At 33.8% G+C, this 17,352-nt stretch overlaps 1 protein-coding gene across 2 annotated transcripts in view; it reads right to left on the minus strand.

Annotated features, from left to right (window-relative positions):
* Positions 1 to 1,876: 1,876 nt before the first annotated feature.
* The window catches only part of LOC124166604, a 64,412-nt gene continuing 48,936 nt past the window's right edge, over positions 1,877 to 17,352 (minus strand). For both annotated transcript variants that reach the window (XM_046544196.1, XM_046544197.1), the window contains exons 5-8: positions 16,836 to 16,952; positions 13,554 to 13,641; positions 8,044 to 8,259; positions 1,877 to 6,126 (exon numbers count right to left, since the gene is read on the minus strand). In XM_046544196.1, the coding sequence (XP_046400152.1) occupies positions 5,969 to 6,126; positions 8,044 to 8,259; positions 13,554 to 13,641; positions 16,836 to 16,952 (579 nt within the window). In that variant the 3' untranslated portion in view covers positions 1,877 to 5,968. The remainder of the gene's footprint in view (positions 6,127 to 8,043; positions 8,260 to 13,553; positions 13,642 to 16,835; positions 16,953 to 17,352) is intronic.

Genomic DNA, 17,352 nt, shown 5'->3' on the forward strand with positions numbered 1-17,352 from the left:
TGCTTTATGGGAGGAAGCATGAACGGCGACTGGAAGGGAAGCAGAAACAGAAGAAACGCTATTGCAGGGAGAGCAATGCCCATTCATTCGTACGCACAGGGGAATATCTTCTATATTATTTCTACTGCATAGATACCTTTTTCTCAACTTATACGCAACCAAACTCTATAAATGAGGTGCCAAAATGCATAGAATTTATCAGAGAACATGCGACGGCATATCTTACTTCCTAAATATTGCTATTGTTTCCTAAAATTGGTTTTTAAATAATAAAAAAAAAAACAAAAACCGGTAAATATTCCTGACGTTAACGGCGCACAAACCGATATATTTGTTCATGTGCAACAATATCTCGCATTCTTTAAATAACTTATCAAAATGCGGCTGATTTCACATTCAAGTCTCCTGTTGGTACGTAAGTATGAGTCATCATGTGCGTTTAACAGAGGATAGTGTAATTACTTCCAATATTGTGTTTAAAGAGGTCCTCTGACCTCAATTTGTACATGAAAATTCCAATTAAATTAGTACATAAGACCCTGCCTTTTTTTCTACATTTTAAAATTAGAAATGCGCCTATCCCTCTGTGGACCTGAATTGAAAAGAGCGGGGGAAGCCCGCTAGGAGCGGGTGCAGCACGCTCGTATAAATATATGTATATATATTAGAGATTCCTTCCGGCATTTTTATATTATTCTACGCTGCTATTCTTGTGAAATTATGTGTTTTTTATACGACCGTCGTTTTGCCATCAGTTCATAAATGTGAATGATTTTCAAATGATGGCTGTATGATGTTATTTCTACTCATATTATAGAAGTACCAAGAATAGAAAAATTATTCTTCAATGAATACTCTAAAACGATGGAATAAAAACAGCATCTATGGAAGCACTGAAAGTTTGGCATCCATTTTGTCATTACTCTGGATGTTTGTTGGCCGAGCTGTAAGAAACTCACAACAAGCTTACTTGATAAGCGCCTTCGTTATTTCTTCCTTTCACCTTATCTCAATGACTTACAATGTGCTAGCTGGGTGCCCTCCTGGCACAAAGGGTCTTTCGCATGTCTCCCTCCAGGTGGTGCTGCCTTTCGGTGGTAGTTCGCAATGATTTGAACGCTACAATATGGATATTACTCGGATGTCATACGTTGATGCTTGGGTATTAGAAGTTACATAAAACTTAAACGTGTATTATTATGGATCAGGGTGCCTTCATCATAGTTCTTCATATCACACAATGTACATGAGATGTTTCACAATTACTTATCTATTCCAAGATTTAGGATAAAATAGTTGAACTGTCCAAACTAGGAAAAAATAATTTTTCACGTGTCAGTATTGATTTCAACTTGAATAAGATTCATTATGGCTCATCATCCATTGGTGGATTGATGTGGGGCCTCTGTAATTCTTGGAAAAATTTTTAAAATGGTAATCTTTAAAGTGGCTATACATCTAAATATTTAATTTCACCTATTTAACATATACTCTTTTTTAATTGATGAACATCTAAAAGCCACTGGTCTGAGTGTATCAGACTTTATATACATACATACTTGCTGAGAGGTATTGCATACCACCAATAGTCACCATGGAAAGAAATTCACAAAACAACATTCCCTTCCCTAAAAGAACAACCTTAATTATCCCATGTCACCAACCCTATTAATACTTTAGGAAAGTAGAAATTACAAATGTGATGATTATGCTTAGGGGAAATCAGTTTAAACTTGTAGCTATGGAAAATTTACGCACCCATTTACAGTATTACCATTCTTTATTTAGTGTTAATTACTTATTAATTACTTAGCGAATAGCTGTCTTGTTAAGAAGCACTGCAGGCAAAATTTACCAAGGAATAATAAAAGAAGCATTAAATCACAGACATTAGTTTAATCGTTTCTTCAAATTTATAACAATATATCTTTGGCTTATCTAGGAATTATGTATATTAATAGGTTCCAAACTAGATTATTAATCAACCAATTTTTGACAGTCTTTCATCTTTTGGTCATAAGCAAAATAATATTTACAGCTCTGCCAAAAGTATCCCTTAAACTAAATCAGTAATGAGTGCTTGCAGCATAAAAGTGCAGCAAATTAATAAAAAGTGAAAAATAATACATATATAGTACATGGAAAAAATAAGTATCACAGGATGGTTATAATAAAGATTTCCTATATGACACTCAATTTCTTCAACAGTTAAACATCATCATATGGAGTAATAATTTTATAATGTTCATAACATTCTTATCTAGTCACTTACTTTAACACTTGCCAATGGCAATAATATTACTTGTACATGAACTTTCCAAGATATCTCTTCATTAAGTACCCAACACTCTAAATCACAACTTCCCTTATAATTTTAGGTCAATAAAATCAACATAATAATTGTTAGGTCCTCCTCTATGTTAAAAATCTTAGTATAACTTAATATCATAAATATATGATTATTCAATTACATTACCTCATCTTTACATTACACGCTGACATTCCTATGTAGTTCTTTAAGTGCCAAAATTTATTTTCTATTGGCCAGGATTGAGAGTTCATTGTTTTTTTTTACCTTGAAACGATATGTATTCTTAATGGAGGTAAACCCATGGAAGACATAGTTTGATGTACAAGGAGAAATTTTTATAAATTTGGACTTTTTTTGAAATTTTTATGAATCCAATGTTACGTAGCAATCAATTTCATCATTGCCTAATTCCTCTTTCCTCTGACTGATCATTTGCTCAAAAATATCTTAAAAATCCTCCATCCCAGTGATCATAATATATGATTATTATATATTTCACATTAATAGACACAACAATTCCCACATTTATAGACCAATCTTTTGAAAAATCACTGCATATTCTATGGCTTAGTTTGATTATTGAAATGGGGATACAGGTCATTATTTTAATATTATTTTTATACTTTTCATACATATGGATTTGAAGGCAAGAAAAATAATGACTAATTTCATTTTGATGATTTCTGATAATAATGGAGCATATGCATTCTTATAATACATAACAAACAGTTTTTGTCACTCTCAAAGAACCCTAGTTTTTCTCCAAAGATAATTACATTCCAGTATGAAGTTTGAGGGCTTTTTTTTTGCACTGCTGACTATGGTTTATCATTAGATAACGATGAGACTGCAGGCATTGCTGGCCTTAAGTCCTCCTCAAAAAACAAATACTAAGAATGTGGAGCACACTAAGTCTGCAATGAATTGTGCAGTACTTTCATTAATTAACAGAAATTTTGTCAATGATTAATTATCCTCAATTTACTTCATAATTTAACAAATATCAAAAATCTTGCAACATTATAAAATAAATTGGAGTTAACTACAGTCCTCAGTGATAAGTGAGTCCAATTTTTCACAGTTTCTTTGAACATAATTTGTAAGAGGCTAGTAGTCATTTCCATCCTTCACCATTGTTGATTCAAAAGAAATAGTTTAACAAAAAGTATCTCTTGCTTGATGATCCAGTAGGATGTTGTAAAATTCAAATGCTTATGCGGTCAAGGGAAAAAATTAACGTGATACAATTTAAACAATTTCATTTTTGTCATAGGAAAGTGCCTATTCCAGTCTTTCCTCCTATGCTGTACAGTAAAAAAAATGACAATTTGCTTTTTTTGTCAAATAAAGTAATCACCACGAAGATGATAGAAAAACTTCAAGCATTACAAAAATAAATCAACAGCCCATCCTATGCCATCAAATTAATTAATTACTTTTTATGTAGCTGACAGCTCTACATTTCAGTGGTGAGGATTGACCAATTAATGAATTTATGAGAAATATTTATCTTTGCACTCTCCATACAGCAATAAATACAAAATAGCCCACATTTGTAAAAGCTGCTGTTGCATGAACTAATTTATCGTCAATAGCACTTTTGCATCTATGTAGTCATCAATCAATAGGGATATTAAAGAAACTGTTTAAATAATCATAAATTAAATATTCTGCAGCTGAAAAAGTACAATTTAAGGGATATTGCTTCAGTATATCTTAATGGCATATATTTGCCATAAAAATTTCATTGCTTCATTAAAACATTTCATAGCTTCTTTCATTAAATATCAATAAATTCGCTCATATGGAATTGCAATTGAAATAACCCCATTTTCTTACAATTCAAAATTGGTGTCCATGGATGTCTATTGACTGCTTTTCTTTAACAAGCTAATGTGCTCATAGAATCCACCACCAGTAAATTAAGCAACAACATTTTTTTTAATACACCCATGAAACCAGCTTTATAGACTTTTAAAATGTCATCAAAATATGCTAAAAGAGTCTGAGATTAATATTTCAAATTCATTCCTTTAAGTATGCCCTTCACCATGAAATAACAGTTGGTCATGGACTCTATTTGTAGCCAATAAATAATTGACAGATCTTAAATGAGGCTTCTGCATGGGTTTTGAATCCTCCACTCTTCTTTTGACATTACTTCCCAAGACAGTATCATCTGCTTCACCAAATGTGCGCAAGACCATGATAATATTTTCATTTCATGCATTTCTTGGAATGAAAATAAAAGTTCATACACAATTAACTAAGTTACAAAGTGTAAATAGAATTTTTTTTTCTGGGTAATGTTTCAAATACAATTGGTAACCCTTAAACTTAATTCTATGCAAGCACATTTAGTCCAAAGAGAGGACCTAGAGCCATACAATGAGAGAGCTTAATATATTGGAAGACAAAATATTGACGGATAAGTGTGTCACCTTTTTTATAGATGATATATAGCCACAATATTACCAGGTAAACCAAGAAAAAAGTGGCTATGTTACTGAAAAATATATATTATCAATAGAATTGAGAGAAAAGAAATCAAAGAGGAAATTTTTCAGATATAACCATTGTTCTCTGATCCCATTTTCTTATACATATGTATATATTTTTTTTTACAGATTTTCATTTAATCCTCAATCATTTAAATTGAACATGTACCTCTTTCAATTGATATCTCAATGAATACACATTGAGACATGAAAATCAACTTTAAAATAGATAATTGGTCACCTTACAGTTGGTACTTCTTTTAGTAAAGGGTTGCTTAAATATATTCCAAGTAGCTATCATAACAACCATTGTTGAGTGACTCAAAAAATTGAGCAGGAAACAAATAAATACCAGAGTCTTCTGAGACTATAGGCTTAAATGACATCCTTAGAATCCAAACAGCTAAATTTTTATTGAACATCTCACATGTTCATCTCCATTTAGTACTTAAAAAGACATTTCTTTGATTTAGTAAGGAACTGATAACCAGGCAACTCCTTTCCTCCTCCAAGTTAGAAATAAATCAGTGCTTGTATGTATTATGAATCGCAAAACTGACCAATATACATTCCCATGCTTTTTACTCATGGATTAACTCAATCATTAAATGTAGCATAGAACTTTGAAATGTGCAGTAATATATTCAAGCTTTCTCCTAGAATATTTCAGCCAAATATATTGAAAATGTGCAATTTACTGCATAAACGATTGCATTATTACTTTTTATTTTGCCTGAGAGATTTAAAAAAATCCCTGTAAACTGCTCCATAGCAGGAAATGTTAGTGCCTTTTTCCAGGATAATGCTACATGCATCCAGTGTGAACAGACATATCGCCAGTGTCGGGACAGGCACTTCATAATGGACAGTATAAAATTCATACACAGGCTGTAGTGAGAGGAATAAAAAAAAAATTCAAATTTTCAAGAGAGAGATCCATGGGTGAAAATACTTTAATCGGTGTTGCTCATGCCAGAACCACACATCTAAGTAGCTCTGCATACCCCCATGCCATCCATAATTAAGGATCTGATGGATTCTATACAGTTTCGCAAAAATGCTCGTTCCTCGCAGAAAAACAATCAAGGTTCACAATCATAAAACTCATTGTTATTAAAAATAAGTGTTTTTTTGTCAGTAGCTTTTCTTGTTAGTCTCTTTACTCCATGGTATCATACTGCACCTTCTTGACCTTGAAATGGCGATAAATACCGTATCCAGCAACAGTAAGGAGAACCACGATTGCAAACGTGCTGCCAACTGCGATAGGGGCAGTTTCATCCCGAAATCTGCTCCCATTTGGTGTGCACACATATTCTATAAGAAAGAAAAAAAAATTGAGACTTCTCTTTACCCCTTCTTCTCTAATTTATTTTCTGAATATCATGCTCCTATTTGTTTTTCAGTGGTTCTCTTTAAGTGGAATGGTAGTTAAGGAAATCAAATTTTGTGCATAGTTTGTAATCAATTTGAAACAGTGAAATAAAAAGTGATTATTAAACATTGAGAACACAAAATTCACTAACTCTTGCTTAACCTTGTGGTATTCCATTATAAGTTTTTCCTGGATATACACAATTACTTATACCACTTTTATATTATACAAGAGAGCAACCTGGGTTTCAATGAATAATCATCATCATAATTAGCACCAGATGATGATGATTATTCATTGAAACCCAGGTCGCGCTCTTATATAATAAAAAAGTGGTATAAGTAATTGTGTATATCCAGGAAAAACTTATTGAGAACACAGCTATCGCTACCATTATAAAATCATTTCATTCCTTCCAATGCATCATATTTCATGAAATATAAGTTCCTAATGTACATTATGGATGTTTTAACATCGTTTAACCCTTTCACTGCTGTGAATGTACCTGGTACGTTCACACGGCAGACTGCTGTGAACGTACTTTTTATTCCTCCCTGCCATGCACCTTTGACGAAGCACTTTGAAGGGTCCCTAATCCGAGACCCTTTCCTCGACGAGCTCACCCTCGCTGGCCCCTCTCTTCGACCCTACGAGCGTAGGGCCTCCCTCCCCAGAAGTGACCGCTCTGACTGCATTTTGAAAATCTATCCATCAATGCGATCATCAAAAAACAATTGTTTGCATCGCACTCCTGCCAATTAGGCAACCAATCTTTGAACCGTGTTACTGTGATGAGAAATAACGAATTTGTTTACTTTGCTAAAATGGCCAATGGTCCGCAGCCATGTTTTTAACAAAGTTAATAAAATTGTTATTTTTCATCACAGAAACACGGTTCAAAGACGTACTTGCTTGATTGGCAGGAGTGCGATGCAAACAATCATTTTTTGATGATCGAATTGATTGGTTGATTTTCAAATTGCAGTCAGAGAGGTCACTTGACCCCCCCACTCGGAGGGTTCAAGAGACGGGCCAACGAGGGTGAGCTCGTCGAGGAAAGAGTCCCGGATTTGCGACCCTACGAGGGTGTACTACACCCATCCTGGAAGTACCTGCTCCATGGCCCAATGAAATGCATTTTAACCTTTTTGCTGCATGTGAGGAGAAGGTTTTCGGAAATTGAACAGCAGTGAAAGGGTTAACTTTCAAATATTTCTATTGTTCTTTCAAAAATAAAAGAAAAAAATATATATGTATATATAAAAGAATGCCAAGAGAGGCCAGAAAAAACTTAAACAATTAAAAGAACCCTCACCCATAAGGTTTCGAATTTTCGACCGTTTCGGTCTTCATCTGTAGAAACGGTCGAAAATTCAAAACCTTACATGTGAGTGTTCTTTTATTTGTTTTTTTTTTGTGGCCTCTCTTGGCATTCTTTTATATTTATATCAGCTGTGGTGTCCTTCAAATGTAACATATATATGTTTATTGGATTTTTTCCTCTCAAAATAAAATTGAACAAGAAAGAGGAAATTAATTTTCTTAATTCTAGGTATTTTATTTAGTAATAAATTTTAATGCAAGCATGAAGTCACAAAAGATTATACCTTTCTCAAAACGTTTATCAAAAAGCCATTAATTGCAAATATTAGAGAAGGTTCTTCCATTTTAGATTCCACCAATTATGTACCTACTGAAGCAGGTATACCTGAATCAGATACATATGTACTAGCAAAGCCAAAAAGAAGTGCTACTGCAATCATTTAGCCAAAACTCTATTTAAAATATTTTCTGGGATGTCTTACATTGCATACTTTAAATCCTCCCTTAGTAAATTTGTATAAAACATAGATTCTTACCAGGTCCAAATTCATCATTTTTGAATATGAAAGGCTGAAGTTTGAAATCCCTCAACAGGAGTGTTGCTGTTGGAGCCTGCTTGGCATTTGACAGGCCTTCTTTGGGCACCAAATCAACAGAAGTCTCAGTGTGGGAGCATAGATAAGATTTCCCAACAGGGGTGGGGAATAGTAAAGGTCCCTTCTCCTTGGAGGTTGTAAGTCTCACCAACCGACCTAGTTAAGAGAGCAAAGGGAGAAACTTATGAAAAAAGGACACAATAAATCTTTAAATTAAACAAAGAAATTTGACATTTACCCAAAGGAGGGTACAACGCATGAGCTGACATGAGCAGGCATGCCCTGCACTCAGTTTGACGTGAAGTTAAATTAAAGGAAACTATTTCTTAAAATGAATTTGGGAAACCTAGGTAATTAAGGCAACAATTTCATCAATGTTACATAATTACCCTAGTAGCAATGGATATCCATATAATATTCATAGATGGTTACCAATATCCAATAAGCATTATATCTAAAAGTAATATTGCATGGATATTGTGAGGATATTGATATGTGCTGGCTTTTTGAAAAAGCATAATATCTAATAGTAATATTGTGTGGATATTGTAACGATGTTAATTTTCTATTGATTTTTGGATATCAATGGGAACGATAGGCATTTCTTTAATTCCATTCAAACATGAATGTGAACAAATGTGAACATAATTAGTGAATGCAATGTGCACCAGGGGAGCAGCCAGGAATCAAGGTTTTAGGGGCAACTAACACTGGGGGGTCTGAGGGTCTGGAATACCCGCTAGGGTAAGTGGGATATGCGAGGGCCCTCCCCTAGAATAATTTTAAGATAAATGTACATATATGTACGAAAAACCAAGAAATATGTAGAGAGTAGGTGGTATGGAGTCCAAAACAGCAGAGGAATATCCCATAATATGCAGAGAATATTCCAAGAATATTTTAAGTGTTCTCTATGCTATATTTACATACTATACATTCACTCTAAAGGATAAGCCCATGAATATCCCCATTGAATATTGTATTGGGTATGCCACTAAGTTCTCGCTGTTTTTTTAAATGAAAATACCAATACCAAGAAAATACCTAATCGTGAAAAAATTGTTATTAATGATTCATTCTATGTATTGCCCATCGCTAGCTACAACTTTTGCCTATCATTGTGGCAGAGGTGGAATATCATAACAGTTAAAGTGTTCATGTTTGGAGACTATCCACGAATCAAGCCATTTTTTGATGCCTTCAAATGAGCACAACTGCTGATCAGCAAGACCATGTGCCATCGAATGGAACAAGTAAATATTGGATGGAGCAATATCTGGCTAATAAAGCAGGTTGGTAAGGGCTTCCCATTTGAGCATTTTGAGGTAGGTTTTAACGGGTTTGGCTGCATGAGATCGAGCGTTGTCATGCTGTAGAATCACTCTGTTGAATCATAAGGAACTCAAGTTCCTTGACATAGCATAAAATGGCTTGGTGGGTGGTTTTAATTCCTAATGGATACGCAAGCTCTTCTTGAGTTTGACATGGATATTCATCGAGCAATGCCTCCAATTCAGAGTCTTCGAACCTCTTTGAAGCAATGGAACCAATCACAGCATATTGGATCACCTTGAGCAACATCGTCATAAAGTTTTTGGAGCTCTGGATGTACTTCAGCTGCCATTATCATGGATTTTAAGTAGAAAATCAGCATTTCCCACAAAGGACAGTTACTTGACATCAACTCAGACATTTCCCACAACAATTAGGATATGATGCAAAACAAACTCACCATTGTCAAAAAGCCATTTTGTATAAGCTTGATCCATGAGGTTTGTATGATATATGTATATGTCAAAATAAACCAGCAACCACTCATTTCAGAGAAACCCATAAACATAGATTAATTTGACTCATGCGGCCAAATAACATGATGATAGCTTAACCCTATTGGAAATTTCTTATAAGTCTTACAGAAATCCTTATAAGAATTCTATAAGTCTTACAGATTTCTTATAGGATTCTATAAGTCTTATTGAAATTCTTATAGGATTCTATAAGTCTTACAAAAATTCTTATAAGAAATCTGCATTTCTTATAGAATTCTACAATAATGCTGCGCGGGTCGCATACCTTTTAGGTTTTTATCCAGCAGGCGTGTCACCATAACTTATGTTGGCAATTGATAATTATTTAAGGAATTCTACATAAGATAATTTTTGGAAATTATGTATGACTCTTTTTTAAGTAATGTTCTGCTAAGTTCCTGGTTTTTTCAGCATGGTATTTGACATAAATGGTTCCAAGAAGCGGAGGCTTCTTTAACGCGACTTGTTAGTATATATATCGCTGAGGGCACATGAAAATTGTAGACTTAAAAGATCTGTCTGTTTCGAGTCTACAGATTACTTGACCGATGGAAGTTCGATATGGGCCATGAATATCCACGATGTATACTACGATTGCATACGTTGCAGGATACTGTTCACATGGTTCCCTAGCAACCTAACAACCAAAACTTGTTAGGTTGCTAGGGATTGCTTTTATATGTTAATCATTCACTATGTCTTTGTGATAGCAGTTTAATAAAATTAGTCGTGTGCTTCTAACTAAAATAAGGCATTGACCTCATTTGGTAAGTATTAAAAAACTGGCATTCCTAAAATTATGTTACCTTAAACAGATAGTTTCGTTGAATTTTAAACTTTTCATCATTAATTTAGATAGACATGTATATTTTTCAGATTGTGGCATATATAACATAAGAGGAAGTTTTAATGAAAACAGTGTTTTAATGGACAAAGTGAGTGATTTAGTCGTCTCTGAAGAGAATGAGAATGAATTTGTATGAGTATGCCAACATCTGCACAGTTATTATTTTATGGAAAATACATCAACTATTATTCTCAATCAGTGTTTCTGTGATTCCTAATAATTTCCCTAAATCTTGCACTTATTGTTAGCCATATTCTACATATCCTTTTCTCCAAAATGGCATCAAATTCCATTTTGCTTTGCTTATTTCTTTCATTATCTATCCAAATCTGCATGTAGAGGTCTCATTCTCTCTGGTATCTTAAATAAACATAGCTCATATGCATTTTATTTATCAAATTTTACTCTTCCTTCTCATATAATTTCTTGAAGTACCTCCCTATTGGAAATTTCTTATAAGTCTTACAGAAATTCTTATAAGAATTCTGTAAGACTTATAGATATCTATAAGTCTTACAGAATTCTGATAGGATTCTATAGGTCTTACAGAATTCTTATAGGATTCTATAAGTCTTACAGAAATTCTTATAAGAACTTTGCATTTTTTATAGAATTCTATAAGAATGTTGCGCAGGTCACATAACTTTCAGGTTTTTATCCGGCATGCATTTAAGTCACCGTAACTTATGTTGGCAATTTATAATTATTTAAGAAATTCTTATAAGATTTTTTTGGAAATAATGTATAACTCTTTGTTAAGTAATATTCTGCTAATTTATTGGCATTTTCAGCAATGTATTTGACATAAATGGTTCCAAGAAGTTGAGGCTTCTTCTTATGAGACTTGTTAATATATATCCCAAAGAGCACACGAAAAATTGTACACTTATAAAATCTGTCTGTTTCGAGTCTATAGATTACTTAACCGATGGAAGTTTGATATGGGCCATGAATAAGCACGATGTATACTACGATTGCATACGTTGCAGGATACGGTTGCCATGGAAACCTTGTTTGGTTGTTAGGTTGCTAGGTATTGCTTTTATATGTTAATCATTCACCATGTTTTTGTGTGACCTGTTTAATGAAATGAGTCGTGTGCTTCTAACAAAAATAAGGCATTGACCTCATTTGGTAAGTCTTACAAAACTGGCATTCCTAAAATCATGTTACCTTAAACAGACAGTTTCGTGGAATTTTAAACTTTTCATCATTAATTTAGATAGACTTGTATATTTTTCAGATTGTGACATATCTAATATAAGTGGAAGTTTTAATGAAAACAGTGTTTCAATGGACAAAGTGAGTGATTTAGTCGTCTCTGGAGAGAATGAATATGTATGAGTAAACCTAAATAACATCTGCACAGTTATTATTTTATGGAAAATACATCAACTATTATTCTCAATCAGTGTTTCTGTGATTCCTATTAATTTCCCCAAATCTTGCACTTATTGTTAGCCATATTCTACGTATTCTTTTCTCCTAAATGGCATCAAATTCCATTTTGCTTTGCTTATTTCTTTCATTATCTATCCAAATCTGCATGTAGAGGTCTCATTCTCTCTGGTATCTTAAATAAACATTGCTCATATGCATTTTATTTATCAAATTTTACTCTTCCTTCCCATATAATTTCTTGAAATACCTATCTCCAGTGGAACTTGAATTTTATTTCATTTGCTTCTTCAATTTTCCAGGTTAAATCATATTCCATATTGCAATTCCTGTATCTTTCATTGCGTAATGATTGCCAAAGTTGTATTCAATTATCAGTCCATCATTCTAGGCTATCGTTGGTTTCATTGATTTTAGTTTCTTTTAGCATGTGGGGACATTAACCCTATACAGAACCCATGCCCTGAAAGACCTCTATGGTATCTCGCCTTGTCTGGCCAGCCAGGTGAACTTTACAGAGCTTCAATGTCCTTTTTGATGTACACTGATGATAGACATCTACATTTGGTTCATGGGAAATCATTAGGTTTGCTGTATAAGATATAGGCGTCTACATATGGATTGAATTAGGTATAATACTAACTTTGTACTCTCAGTAGGGATGTAAATCTTATGTAGCTTTTTATAGAAGTTTGCGCAAGTGTTTTAAGCATGTTGATATGATATTTATAATAAATATTTCCATCAGAAAATTTGTAATAAATAACATTTTGTAACTGATAGTTAGAAGAAATTTTTTATAAGAAAAATTCTTATAAGAAATTTTCTTATAATAAAATTCTAATAAGAAAAATTCTTATAAGAAATATGCCCAATTTCTGATAAGAAATTTTCTTATAGAAAAATTCTTATAAGAAATTTTCTTATAAGAAATATGTCCAATTTCTGATAAGAAATTTTCTTATAAGAAATTTCCAATAGGGTAAGGGGCCATTTGCCATGAAAAATGCTATTCCCTGAACTTATCTTGTGCAACCTATATGTTCTATTGAGGCTCCCAATCATCAATTTGAAAATCATCATAAGAATCATATTCCATTGAAGAAGAAGAAATTATTACAATGAACAGTTACACATCTAATATAGATTTTAAATCAACTAATTATTTAGAAATTCAAGTCCATGACTAACAATTCAAATCTCACTCTAATTTTTGTAACCCTTGTGATAATGCCATGCATTCCTGTTGGGCTGTAGCACCCACTTAGGGAAGCACTGATGAAAAGCAACAGTTAAAAAAACTCAATTTTTGGACTTTGAATGAAAATGAAAGCAAGAAGTGAATATTTTCGAAAATACGGTTTCTACAGGTATTGGAAATACAAAATACTGCTCACCTGGGAAAGGATAGTGCTCGAATGCTTTTTCATCAGTGTGGAAACTCAAATCTATTTTCTCCACGTACCACCTCTCCCCTCCTGGAGTCTAAAAAACAGAGATAGACAGTAATGAGTAACCAATTTGAATTAGCATGTATGTACCTACATCAGTCACCTCAAAAAGCAAATACTCAAGGCTTTGCTTAGGAAAAGTAACTTTGTACGCATTCATGCACATGGATGCATATTTACATGAAGTATGAAATTTTCCACAGATAAAGAATCATGTGGCTTAACAATCCAGATCTCGCAATTGTTCGACAGGTATGCCACTAGTTACACCACTAAGCCATTTTGTATTTATTTTTGTATGAAATCGAGCTGCTATGACATGTTGTTTTGTTTGGTCACCTTAATAAGCAAATATTAAAAGCAATGCAAATAACAAGTAACTTTGTACGCATTCGTGCAAATTGAAATGAAGGATGAAATTTTCCATCAAAAAATTATTTGCACTAGCAGGGATTAGAATCCAGATTTCACAATTGCTGGTCAGGTATGCTACCAGTTGTACCAAAAATCCATCCAGCTGTTAGTATATTGTTGTTATTATGGTGTATACTTAAGTTAGCGAGAAGGGTTCCACAGTGTTGTGTAGTGATTGACTGCATCTTTTTGGCTTCCCCACTGTGTTTGTTGAGTTTTAAGACAACAGTTTCCCCTGTTTTCCTGAATGCACAAGTAACTTTGTAACTTTTGTAACTGTTGTCATTAAAATCAACGAACACAGTGGGAAACTCAAGAAGATGCTGTCAATCACGATAGATACTTAGTTGGAGCATTTTTTTGGCTCCACAATAAGTCCATAAAAATCCACTGCCTAATTAGGAATAACATACAGGTGAGCCCCTCAAATCCGGAATCCAGAAACCCTCTGCGTAGTGTTTTGACTTGCCACCTCGTGGCACCATTCTCAGAGCCTTGTTCTGGGAGAAGTAGGAAGTTTGCACATGCTATGAACATATGCTAACAACTTAGGCAGGGACACGTAGGGATATCAAATATTGAGCATAAGAGCCAGAATGCATTTATAAATTAATTAATTAAAAAAATATCGAAGTATTTACACAGATTTACTGTCCGCCTAAGGAAGGTATCAATAGATATCACAACGTCTGCTAGCGAATGTTATCAACAAATGCTATTGAGCATGAAGAAAAAGATGTATTTATTGCTCGTTCTCATCCAGTATTAAGCACATATAGCTTATGCTGCGGAAGCTATGTTTGTGATTTGACATGTATTGCATTAAAATTCTCAAAAGTAAGTGTATCACTTTTTTCCGCATGCTGAAGACCAGAAATCCAGAAACCCTTTGGTCCCAAGCTTTCCAGATTTGAGGTCCTCAACTCTATTTTTATAAGGACAATCTCAGACTGGAATTACTGGCTTATGCAATCCAGCTACTCAATACCAAAAATAATTTATTCAGACTATTCCAGTATTCAAAAGTCTCATCTTTAAATTAATCTAGTATGTGTAGGGGCAGGGATACTGTGTTTGAGGGGACTTGATGGTATGCAACACTTATCAACAATAATGCTCCTGAGTTCTGCTCCACGTAGCTTTCAGATATTCATCAATTATTGTTTAAATAGTTTGTCAAGTTGGTGAAATAAAAGTTTCCATTGCAGAGCCACCTTTAAAATTACCATCTTTTCAATATTTCTAGAAATGACAGGTTAGGAGGCCTTTTCAAAGCCTTGCCTACATCCAGTATGGTAGCAAATGTTTGACTATGGTAGTAACCCATTTCTGTTAATTATTGTAAAACTGATTATAACAATATTTAAGGAAATAACTGGCCAGTAACCAGTTACAGAGTAAGTCAAGTGCACCTAATGAGCAAAAATTCTATGAAGGAAAATACAATTTTATTTCTTGGATATTTCACTTTTACTTAAACAACTAGGTTTTTACAAAACACGACCCAGGTTTCGATGAGTAATCATCACCTTCAGGCGTAAATTATGATGTATCTATCATATTATTGTTACCTATAGTTACCTAATGGAGGAAGAGATAAATTTTAAAACAGACGCCAGAATGGGGGAAAAGGATGGGTAAAGATGTTCGTTTATCAGAGTGCTGTAATTTTTTAAAAATTCCAACTGCTCTCTAGAGTCCAATTCACGCTGGTCATTGCATAATTTGGTAGACACCATTGCAATTGCTGCATTTCAACGAATACACTCCACATCCGTCTAATTGGTCATTTTGATCCTTACATTTTACAAGCAGTCTTCTCAGAGTTGCAGTAGGATTAAAAGCCATGCGGAATTTGTCATTAGGTAAATGATAAGCCATTTTCATAGAAAGTGCATCGAGGTACACCACGGTGCACCACCGTTTCTTTTTATTCCCGTCCGCCAAAAACTTATTAAACTATTTGCCTCGAACAAAATTCAAAGCATGGTATAAATAGCCTTGATAGTTCAAGTAAAGTAAGCAGTAGGGTGAAGTCCTTGCCTACCATCTAGAGGGACCCTGGTTTGAGTCAGACCTGGGTAGGTAGCCATTATTCAGGACATGGGTAATTACAGTAGATTCCGTTTAATGGGTCCACCGGTTACTTGGGGCAGCCGATTAATTGGGGCATATCTTGAAGAACAGAACCCAATAGAGGAATATCCCAGAGTATTCTCCGCTTAATTGGGACAGCATGCCGCTTTATTGGGCCATGAGTCGGAGACATAGACTTTATGCTCGCGCCGAAATTAAAATTTTTTGTTTTTAGAATACTATTTTTTATATTTTCCTCCTTTGATTTACTCTTTATTTTTCACAAATGTTCCTATTCTTGCCCTATTTTGATAGGTCTTGTTGTTACACTATCCGCAAGAGGATAGGACTTCTCTTTAATAGGACCTAGTAAAAGACATTCATTCAGCGTCGCTCGAGGCTGTGAAAAATATTTTTAACTAAATTGTTATAATTCTTAAAATTGATTGTAAATTAACAAAATTCACTGATTTATTAATCATATTAATAGTTTAATAAACTTATGTTGCATTATAAACATTCTTTAGTCTTCTTTCTATCATTCCAAAGTTCGTCTATACCCATATACAGGATAGTTCGCCTAATTGGGGCAAAGTGCACAAGTTCCGATATGTCCCGATTAACCGGAATCTACTGTATTTTCATTAATTGCTAAGTTTTAAATCCCCCCATAGCAAAAGTCCTCATGGGTGCTGTTTTTGAGAGTTCTTTTTTATAATGAAGTAAATGCAGTTTTACCTTCATAAAGTACCATGCCAGAACATAACTCTTCCATGAGAGAGACATCTTGGCCTGATCTTCGCTTATGCATTCACCAGATATTTTAGCTTGTTCAGGGACGAATATGTCCTTATCCTGGAAAGGAATTAAAATAAATATTAGACTATTTTATTATGTGATATGAAAGGAAAGATTTCTAACAAATTGGTTGCTACCAATATTGCTCTCTGAGAAATTTTTCAGATTTCTCCCTTTCTGATGATAGGTATATTTTTCTCAAGTCTTAATTCACAATTACGGGAATTCAAACATGACCATATTTAACACATTCCTTTTTTCATCCACCATATAATCCTTGGAGTGGATGGATTTTTATAGATGTATGTTACATAATTTGTTGAATTGCTTAAGATTTTGGAATTTTATGCTTCAAAATGCAGAACAGTAAGTACATCATTATTTCTTATAAATTTTAAAAAAACCTTCAAGAGTTTCTCCAGCTAATTGGAAAATGTATTAGCTGGTGATACCCTAC

Source organism: Ischnura elegans, chromosome 10, assembly GCF_921293095.1.
Source record: "Ischnura elegans chromosome 10, ioIscEleg1.1, whole genome shotgun sequence".
Classification (NCBI taxonomy): Eukaryota; Metazoa; Arthropoda; class Insecta; order Odonata; family Coenagrionidae; genus Ischnura; species Ischnura elegans.